This window comes from Emydura macquarii, unplaced genomic scaffold, assembly GCF_026122565.2.
Source record: "Emydura macquarii macquarii isolate MOO-44397 ecotype Brisbane River unplaced genomic scaffold, CSIRO-AGI_Emac_v2 contig_369, whole genome shotgun sequence".
NCBI classification, from domain to species: domain Eukaryota; kingdom Metazoa; phylum Chordata; order Testudines; family Chelidae; genus Emydura; species Emydura macquarii.
Genome location: NW_027130506.1, coordinates 11,274,856 through 11,285,683, shown reverse-complemented (window position 1 = coordinate 11,285,683; position 10,828 = coordinate 11,274,856). Strand labels below are relative to the sequence as shown.

At 47.4% G+C, this 10,828-nt stretch overlaps 1 protein-coding gene across 2 annotated transcripts in view; it reads right to left on the bottom strand.

Moving 5' to 3' along the window:
• Window positions 1–880: 880 nt before the first annotated feature.
• Window positions 881–10,828, bottom strand: part of CCN4 (cellular communication network factor 4) — a 55,906-nt gene continuing 45,958 nt past the window's right edge. For both annotated transcript variants that reach the window (XM_067530393.1, XM_067530400.1), the window contains exons 2-5: window positions 9,675–9,954; window positions 5,917–6,174; window positions 3,649–3,842; window positions 881–1,253 (exon numbers count right to left, since the gene is read on the bottom strand). In XM_067530393.1, the coding sequence (XP_067386494.1) occupies window positions 954–1,253; window positions 3,649–3,842; window positions 5,917–6,174; window positions 9,675–9,954 (1,032 nt within the window). In that variant the 3' untranslated portion in view covers window positions 881–953. The remainder of the gene's footprint in view (window positions 1,254–3,648; window positions 3,843–5,916; window positions 6,175–9,674; window positions 9,955–10,828) is intronic.

Here is a 10,828-nt window from a genome sequence, read left to right as displayed (position 1 = left end):
GCAGAACTGTGCTGTGGTGGTGAACTGCTTGGCGTCCATGCAGTCAAATTGCCAAGGTTCAGGGGATTGGGATCCGAGCTGCAGCATAGGTACAGGGATGCCACAAGAATGTTCCTGGCCTAGATCCGTAGGAATCCCCCAGAGATCTGGGCAGGCCTGTGAGTTTATGGGGGGGAGCTTGGATCCCACCAAATGGAATGATGTGAGGAGAGTGCCGCAGAAATTCTCCCCCACATAAACCCTCCCCCTGGGTTTTACCATAGGGTGTGCTGCAAGCCAATGGTAGCACGTGGCGTTCGTAGCACTGATCTCTGCTACAGTGGAGACTTTAGTGAAGTGACTCTGGCCTAACGTCGATATAACTGAGACCAAAATTTGTCCCAGTCTTACCACAGGAGACGACGCTGTGGCCTTATATGCAGAGGGAAAATCAGTACCCATTTTCCAGCGCAGCGCAGATTTTCACAGGATCGTGACAGCACCTGAACTTTGTGTATACTTATGCCTAAGCCATGGGTAGCCACAGTGCAGCTTCGCCGTTGCTGACGTAGCATGCACGAATTTTCCTAGCCTGTATGCTCCCTTTGGGCATTAAGCTGCTGGCACTAGGCATTTTGTTGATGCTCTTTTAACATGCTTGCTGTCCATGGTGATTCAGTGCCAACAGGCATGTCATTTAAGTCATGACCTCTGAGAAACATGGCTCAGTAGACACGTTTGATCATCTGGGCACTAGTAATGAAGGAGAATCTCTGGCCCTCATCCATGGATGGAAGTCTGCTATGGTGGAAAATCCTGCCTGTTTAAACATCTCTAAAATAGTGGGATAAACAAAGGAGACTTAATCCTGCCTTTGAGAAACAAATGTTACATTGGCACTGGATGAAAGATTCTCCTTTATTTTAAAACCTCTGTAAAATCAGAGCCGTGGTTCATTCCAGCATTCGGCCAGTTTAATTCGCTATTTCAGAGTAATCATGGTAATGTGCCAAGTCAGCAAAGATGTCATTGGGGTTCTTGCAACTCAGGTTGCAAAAGCAGGCATTGATCCACATGATTTTCCAGGAAAAGCCAGTTCCATCTGGGCATTCAAACCTCACTTCAATAGTCTTCGACTTGTACGGGGTGCAACACCTGTTGTCTGTGCAGACGCCACAATATTTTGGCCTATAGGTGCTCTTGCTCACGCAGCCTGATATGGTGTAGTTCATTGGTTCATCGGCTCTATACACGGCCAAGCATTTCTTCCCAGGCTAGAGTGGGAGAGAGGACAGAAAGAGACACAAAGATGAATTTTCATTGCTTGGTACTCCTACTTTGCCCCACACAGGCAGAACTTCCCTGAAGGTGGCCGGAAAGGTGACCAAAAATGGAAAGCGATTTGTGAAAAATGTTGACATTTACGAATGGTTTCCATTTCACAGGCTTCAAAACAAGTTTGTACGTAGAAGTCTGGGTTTTTTTCTAAATATATTTTCAAAAAAATTCCCTTTTTTAAAATTTCTTTCTCCCTCTCGTCCCCCAAAGTGTGATAAAATGAATAATGTCGAGCGTTCACTTTTTTTTTCACTCCCCCACTTCTTTTTCCCATTCTAATTTTTCAAAACTTCTCCAACTTGGAAAAAGTGACCGAATTTCATTTTTTTGTTGGTTTGTTTCTTGGCCTCTTTTCGAAAGTTGGAGAAGTTTTGAAAAATTAGCGTAGGAAACGAAAAACATGAAGTGTCAAAAAAAGAAACCCAACGCCTCAGCACTCCTCATTTTGAAAAACGTTCAGCGTGCAAAAAAAAAAAAATGTTGAGTTAAAACTAAACAAACGCTTGTTTCATTTCAGATTTGCCCACAGAAAACAATAGAAAAATTCAGTCAAATGATCTTTTCCCATGGAAAAACTAGCTTGTGATAAAACGCAAGGGGAAAATTTGTCTATTGATAAATTTTAACCAAGTCCAATTAGCGGTCCTTGCCTGCCACAGCATTGCTACACTGAATACAGCCCCTGTCAGAAAAGCCAGCACCCTTTAAAGTCCTGCGTAAGCCCTCATTTCAAAACACGAACACAGGCACTTGACAACGGTTGTGTTGCAGGGTCAATTGAAGAGAGAAATTGAGCCGGGTGGAGTGATAAGGGGCGTTTATTCAGTTACAGCTTCTAATCCACTCATTCCCTTTGCTATATGTCCAACGAAGTGAGCCCCAAGTTAACTACTTTACAACTTTTATCTAAAATAATATTTAAATACACACACTTCTACAATGCCCTATAAAATCCCTGTGTGGTGATATAAATGGTTATAAAATGAATATTAATGACTCTGGGAGGCATATAATTATATCCACCCTGTTTACTGCTTAACCTGCATGGCATATGCATTTTCACCGTGAATTTGGCTATCTTGACAGGACCATAAATTTCCGTAACGAACTAACTACAAGGGAAGAACCAGGGGGAGCGATCTCGAGCTTTCCCTAACAAGCATGCAGTCTGGGAAAGAAGCGCTAACACTCTTCTTACCACATTCTTTGTCCAGGTGGTGAGGGGAGGACTAGGAGGAGGGGACATAGCCTGCCTGTATCATAACTTTGTTGCCATGGTACCTAGCCCTCAGACTTTCCCCCCTCCCTAACTCCAAGGCCAGGAGGCTACTGTGATCAGCATATGATTATTGCTTGTGTAGTACATAGCCCTTTGAGCCCGCGGAGGACAGTTCATGTCCAAAGCCTGGGCCTAATTCCCAGCCCCCCAGGAATGTGGCCAAGCGCTGACCTCCTTTGTCCCTGCACCCACAGGTTGCATGTTTTTTTTGCAACATTTCTTAAGGAAAAAAAATACATATTTTGCTTCAAGCCATTTTAAAGCCCAGAAATCTAGCTGCTCAGTATTTGCCTTGGAGCATAAAAATCTTTCCATGCGTTATTACAAGACAAAATCAAAAAAAGTCTTTAGTGATGAAATGTTGACGTTTTTCTGCTGAAAACTAGGCCCATAGCTCTGCGGGTGGAAAAAAATATTCACAGCTTGTTTTGATTTCACACCACCGATCCGCTTTCACAAAAATCAATGTAAAATGCAAAATCCCCTCTAATTTCAAGGACTTTTAACGTCACCATCCCCACCCGCCCCCAGCATAGTCTCACCGAATATTGCACACAGCCCGTCTCTTGCAGGTCCTGCAGATTTTCATGCATGGACTTACAAACTCACTCGTGATGGGCTGGGTGCTTCTGAGTGGCACAGTTTACACCTACAGAAAGCACTGCTTCACCACTTTCGTGGTGGCCTTTCTGCTAACTGAGTCACGGGCACATCTGAATGAGCAACTGGCATGCTGCTGTCACCTGTAGGGAGCTTCTGGCGGAAATTAAAGCAGCCTTCCCACAAAGGGAGTTAGTTACGTCCTGCAATGGAAGAATAGGGTTCCTAGTGGTCCAGGGATGAGAAATTACACCTATCTGCAGCCAGAGTGTATCTAGGCTACAGGCTGCAATTGATAAACAGCAAGTCGGTGTCGCCTTTTTCCCCATCCCATTGCTTTTCAGAAGATCCACCTTATTACAGTCTCCAGCAGGGAGCTTTCAGTGTCCTCCCCCAAGTAGGGCGGGGAGGTCAATCAGTGAACTAAGAAGCGAGCTGTGAAATGGGCCCACCTTAATGTGTTTGGTTATATCCACCTCGCAGGGCCGCATGTTACAGAGGCGACTCTCTTTCACGAGCTGGCACTGCTCGTTGTCATTGGAAATTCTTGTTGATATCCCCAGCCCGCAGGTTTTCGAGCAGAGGCTCCAGGATGAGGTGTGAATGATGCAGTTTTTGTGCCAGGATTCGTTCTCTCCTCCGTAAGCTGCAGACCAAAATTCAGATGACATCATTTTAGGGGGCAGCTTGCCACACAAACATCCTTTCTAAAGCTCATTCTAACGGCCAGGCTGATATATGGCATGAAATGGAAATGGCTGCGTTTTTCTGCTCAGTTCTCTTCATTCTGTTACCTTGTCATCGCACGGCGTTTGTCTCTCATCTATTTTTGGTAGCCCATCTGACACCTAGATCGCGAGCTCTTTGAAGCAGCAGCTGCCTCCTTAATTTGTCCATACAGCACCTAGTACAATGGAGCCCTGGTCCTAAACTGGAGCTCCCACATGCTACCATAATACAAATAATTAACAATGGAAACACCTCAGTGTAGGAGTCAGGTGAGATTTGAAGGTTCACTTCTGTACCGAGTCAGCTGACTCATTTTTCATAGCTAATGGTCCATGGTCTCTGTGGACAGCTGGATGGCTCAGGGTTCGGAGGAGCTCAGGACTTTCATTTGTAGATAGGGCTGAGGGAATAGTCCACGGAGAACTTAGGAGGCAATCAAATTCAGGGTGGGCTCAGGTTTCAATGTATTCACAACCCTTAGCTCAGGTTTCCACACAGTTGGCGGAACCTGGGCTGATCTTATCTGTAATAGAGTACAGTCTACAGAGAAAGAAGCTCCATTGCACTAGGTGCTGTACGAACACAGAGTAAGAGATAGGCCCTGCCCTGATGAATGTATATTCCAAAGAGTCCCCCCGGCCACCAGGGGGGACAGACAAAGGATGTATTAGGAGAACTAAGTGATTTGCCCAAGGTCACACAAGGAGTCGGACAGAGCCAGGATTTGAACCCACATCTGGAGATCCATCCAGGACCCAAGCCACACTTTTTTGGGTTCAAGATTGTTTGATGACGAGGAAGCACAGTGGTTAGGCACTAGTCTAGGCCATAGGAAACCTACAATCAAGTTCTTGCTCCACCACAGACTTCCTGTGTGATCTTGAGCAAGTCCCTTAGCCTCTCCGTGCCTCACTTCTCCATCTGTACAATGAGGATAATAGCCCTGCCTCACCTCACCGGCTGTTATGAGGATAAATACACTAAATACCGTGAGGCATCCATAAAGACCATGGTAATCGGAGTTATATCAGTACCTAAGGTAGCTTTGTGCAGTCACTGCTCTGCCTATTTTCTCAGCTAACGTGCTTTAGCTGGGGCTGTTACAATTCAACCTTTTATGGTAGGGTACCCCATACACCATGGAGAGCAGGTGATTCAGAAATGCTGGTGTTACAGTGCAATGGGAGTGCGGCACAGCTCTACTGCTGCATGCATCAGCAGCAGAACACAGAACCAGAAGGATTAACTGGAGCAGGGCCCAGCATCACGAAGTTTGGACTCAAACTGAACCAAAATCCGGGGGCAGTGTTCAGATTGTGGGGTGTACGTCTGGCCACTGTACTGACAGGCACCAATCCCAATCCAGGTTGTCTCAGCACTCGGGGCTGCGTGGCTTTGGAACAGGCCCATTTCTGGGTATGTCTACACTGGAGTGAGAGGTGTAGTTTCTGATCGAGCCAGTGTGCTGAGAACTGAAGGGTAGCCACGGCAGTGGGAGCTGTGGGAGGGAGAAAAGATTCTGTCCGAGACCCAAGGCACTGGGAAAGGACACCTCCAGCTCCCGTGCTGACACGCTCATTCTCAGATTCAGATGCCTATGCTTGAATTGGCAAGGGCAGAATTAAATGAGGAAGGGTTTTATTGCACTTCCCCCCGTGCTAGAAGCTATTAGCTGCAGGGCGGGTTCCCCCATCTTTGTGTGGTTAATGCAACTGTCAGGAGCACTTGGGCATTTTGTGTAAGCCTGTTTGGCAGCTGGGCCACAGGGCTGGCACACACCAGCGGCCTGCACGTAGCCCGCTCTGCAGCGTGAGTTACGCAGCGTCCCTTCTGTCCGATTCACGGAGGCTCGGAGTCTGCTACAGCTGCCAATGAGGGGGACTTACTTTTTCAGTTCAAGCCGCAGAAGCCGAGGCTTTCGCTCTGGCGGACCTGGGTTCAGTTCCCCGTGATGACCGAGGTGATGCTCATTACACACACATGCACTCTACCTGCGGAGGAGATATGTCGTGGGGACGTCTTCCGGATCTTCTTTGAGTCATCACAGATCCACTGCTCACAGCACTTGCCGGCTATCTTAATTTGCTTTGGGTGCGGGCACCAGACGAGGGGGGGGCGTGAGTTGGTGCACAGTGGCACACAGCCCACAGCCCCGTTAACGCATGTGCAATTGTACTTGCAATTGGGCTGGAAGGTCTCTCCGTTCCTATACCGGATTCCGTTAAGGACACAGCCCACGCCCACAATTTCTAAAAGGGTGAGAGAGAGAGAGAGAGAGAGAACACTATGAAAATCATGAACGGTGTTAAGAATAACAAGTCTCTTTAACAGGGAACTCCCCTAGACTGACAGGGCCAAAATTTAAGTGCCAGCCCCATTCTGTGGCAAAACAAAGCAGGTACATATCATTTCAGCCCTTATTATCCCTACTGGGTAGCCCCCCCCCCATGAAGCACAAACATGGTAGTTTCCTTCTCAGATGTTTGAACAAAGTATTTTTTTCCTTGGTGGATCTGGATTCACATATGCATCCACTGAGTTTCTCTTTGAGTGTCAAGTTCCCCTTGCAAACGCGCAAACAAGCAAACGCACATCAAAGGACTGCAGTAATGAGCCAGAACATTGCAACTTACAACAGTGCTGCTGTGAAGTTTGGGGCTATGTCTGTTGAGGGCGCTATTATTTTACAAGGCTAGAACAAATTCCTGAACTGAGAGCCGGGAACACTAGAATCTACTGAGTTTTACCTGGCCTCATGAATGCTTCACTCAACTCTTATACAACCCTTAACGCAGGCGCCCTCGAAAACGGGGCTTGTGACCCTTTCAGGCAAAGGTCTGCGTTTGCAATGACAAGTGGAGTTAGGTGAGTTGTGGGAGCGCTCTCGTGTAACGAATGCTATGCAAGGCTCTGAGCTGAATCAACTGGCAATAAGGGCTGGTAATAGACATTGTAATAAAGCAGCACTTTCATAATTAGTTACAGGGAGACAGTCCCCCTTCTATTCGCTTCATTTTGAGGAAGACATTTTTGCATCATCCTATCACAAAGTTTTGATGTTTGTTAAAACAGGCCTGACCCAAACCTCACTTCAACTGCTGGGGGTGATTTGAAACATTGGATGCACATTTTGTGACAGCCTCTTATCTTTAGAATGAATTGCATGAAAACCCCAAATCCAAAGCCCCTCCCCCAGTTCAAGTTGTTTGAAATCCAAATGAAGAGTCAAGAGGCCATGGCCTGGGCCCACCGACAGTTCTGCAGATGGTGTTTTGGAGTGAGAGCCCAGAGACAAAACTCAGCCGGAGGATTCCAGGGATACGCTGCAACCTTTGCATACACGCTGTTGGGGCGCAAGTCAGTGGTTTTGATTTGCTAGGGGATTTGTTGCAAACCTTTTCCGCCATGATTTCTGCAGGCTCACACCGCACTGTACCAGCTTCACTGGGGCGAGATCCCAAAGCTCAAACAGAAAAAATTCATCCAAACCCGCAGAATCTTGAGGGTTTTGACTTGAAGCCATGTGCAGTCAGTGCGTTTTCTAGAGGTTTCAGCCCAAACCTCAAACCCTTCCTAGCACCTTCCTTCCGGAGTTATGTTATTATAAGATTATTCTATAGCCATTGGAGGGACACTACTGGTCAGATGCATAGTGCTCTCTATGAGCAGGGACAGGAGTTGCTGCGGAATAAGGAGCTCTACTTGGTCTTTCTCTAGAAGGGTCAATTCCTGGAACGTACTGAGCACATTCAGTCCCTTGGTCCCTCAGTACAAGGCAGGCTCGGTCCCCAAGTGTGTTTGCACGGAGAGTGGGCAGACAATCCCAAACAAGGAAGCATGTGCTTTGAGAGCAGGGATGGCACCTGAAAGGAGTGTGAAGGCCCTAAGAGAACGGTCACATGAGAAATAGCTATGTCCGAAGCTCCTTGATCAGCAGGAGATCCCACCCCACCTCCCCAACCTCCCTCTGCCCAGCCAGATTGAGGGTTTGCAGGGTCCCAGGCGTGTCTTGAACTGGGACCTCAAGCTGCTGAGGGTGAGGAATCAGGCCAAGAGATGACTCCCTCTCTGGTCCTCTTGGCAGGCCAGCAGGCTGCATTCTCCTTCAGGCTCCACTGGCAGGGATGAGCAGCAGGTCTCCCTAATGGCCCAGGGTCCCAAGCGTGTGCCTCTGTTGTTTTGGTTTGAAGCCAGGCATGTGCATCCACTAGCCAGCCAAGACATCTTCCCTGCATCCTCAACACACTGGAGCATCACCTGCTATTCCAGGAAATGCAGGAGTATCTGACTACAAATTGGAGGGTAGGACTGGGCCTCCAAATGCTGTTTCCGTCTTACTCCTGGCCACAGCCAACTCAAAGAGCAAGACCCCTCTGGTCATCTTGCAATTGGCCAACAGGCTGGAGAACCAGCAGATCTTTTTTTTTTTTTTTTTTTTTTTTTTTTTTTTGGGGGGGGGTGGGGGAGGCGAGGGAGGCAGTTGGGATGGGACTGGAAGGTTTACAGTCAATCTTGCCTTTAGTAAGGCTTTTGATACTGTCTCACATGACCTGATCATAAATAAACTAGTGAAATACAGCCTAGATGGAGCCACTATAAGGTGGGTGCATAACTGGCTGGAAAACCATTCCCATAGAGTAGTTATCAATGGTTCACAGTCAAGCTGGAAGGGCATGTCAAATGGGGTCCAGTAGGGATCGGTCCCAGGTCCGGTTCTGTTCAATATCTTCATCAATGATTTAGAAGACAGCATAGAGAGTACACTTATAAAGTTTGCCAGTGATGTCAAGCTGGGAGGGGTTGCAAGTGCTTTGGAGGATAGGATTACAATTCAAAATGATCTGGGCAAACTGGAGAAATGGGCTGAAGTGAATAGGATGAAATTCAATAAGGACAAATGCAAAGTACTCCTCTTAGGAAGGAACAATCCACTGCACACATACAAAATGGGAACTGACTGCCTAGGAAGGAGTACCGCGGAACGTGATCTGTGGGTCATAGTGGATCACAAGCTTAAATATGAGTCAGTAGTGTAGCACTGTTGGAAAAAAAGCAATCATTCTAGGATGTATTAGCAGGCGTGTTGGAAGCAAGACACCAGAAGTAATTCTTCCCTCTACTCTGCGTTGATAAGGCCTCAACAGGAATATTGTATCCAGTTCTGGGTGCCACATTTCAGGAAAGATGTGGACAAATAGGAGAAAGTCCAGAATAGAGCGACAAAAATGATTAGAGGCCTAGGCCTGTGAGGGACGATTGAAAAAATTGAGTTTGTTTAATCTGGAGGAGAAAAGACTCCGGGGGGACATGGTAACAGTTTTTAAGTACATAAAATGTTGTTAGAAGGAGGAGGGAGAAAAATTGTTCTCGTTAACCTCTGAGGTTAGCAATGGGCTTAAACAAGAAGCAATGGGCTTAAACTGCAGCACGGGAGGCTTAGGTTGAACATTAGGAAAAGCTTCCTCACTGTCACAGAGTTACAAATTGGGACAAATTGCCTAGGGAGGTTGTGGAATCTCTGACACTGGAGGTTTTTAAGAACAGGTTAGACAACCCCCCGTCAGGGATGGTCTAGTTATTACGTAGTCCTGCCTTGAGTGCAGGGGACTGGACTAGATGACCTATTGAGATCCCTTCCAATCCTACACTTCCATGATTCTATGTTAATAGACAAATCTTGGGTACATTCCGAGCAACGGGAGCTGCCAATGCTGTGTAGCTAAGCCAAAAATATATGTACATCACTTACGTGCACATACTCCTATTTCGTACCTAGGTCTGTCTCCACTGTAGTCACAGTATAAGCCCCTGTGGAAGTCACAGGTATCGGCCTCCGTGCAGTTCTCTCCAATCTGCTTCGCACATGTCTTGCAGCACTCGCAGCCGTCGGTGATCAGGCTGACCCCTGCTGGGCACCGAGGTGGCGATGTCGGGCACTCGCATGGCCACTTACAGTACTGAGTCCGTGTGTAGCCCTCAGTCACAACGGTGACAGCAGGGGGCATGGTGGTGGAGTCCTGGGACATGGCCTACAAATGAACAAACAAGGCTCACAGTCCTTTCAGGAAGGGTTTTGAAATGTTTATCCACTCATTAACCTGACCGAGAAGGAACGAAGGGATCACACCAAAGAGCTAGGAAGTGGGCCTCATTTGAAAAGCATTCACCTGCATTTTATTGTGTGACCTCCATCGCCCGCCTTGGGCAGAAAGTCAGCAGTCTGGACAAGCACCTGGCTTGGATGGCCTTCTCAGAATAATGCTCGCTCAGCCTTTTCCATACTGAGACCCTTCTCCTACCCAGCTGGGGTGTCTCCCCATTTAGCAATCGGGGGAGGGCAAAGAGGTGAGCCCGTGACACCTGTTCATGATCCGAAGGTCAAGGAGCCCTGGCTTATCTGCATTATCTGAAACTCCTGAGCCTGTCCCACTGAGTTGGGGCTCCCGTGAGGACAGGCTGGCCTCCTGAGATCCCTGCCTTTTCTCATTTACAGTGAGGCTACAAATACTATAAAAATGGCCTCTTGTACAGAATTTCAAGACTTCGGCCTCCAATTCTGACCAGCTGTGAGAAGTGCACTGGCTAGCGAGAGGGAAAGGTATGTTCATTCATTCTCAGGTATCCAAACATTTGGTTATGGTTTTACCAAGCTGGCTCACCCATCTCAGTCCATGAATTCTTAGTTCCTCCCACGTCCCCATTGTAAAACAAGTCACAGACCGTCAAATTCCTTGGCAGAGTCCCACATCTATGCAGGTATGATTGCCTCTCGCTGTAACGTTTACTCTAAGCAGTCTGGATGGGATCCACAAAGGTACTTAAGTCCCATTTATAGGCACCACAGTGATCCACAAAACTCTGCTCGGGCTGCCACGAGGTGCCTATGTTTTTTCCTCTGGGCAT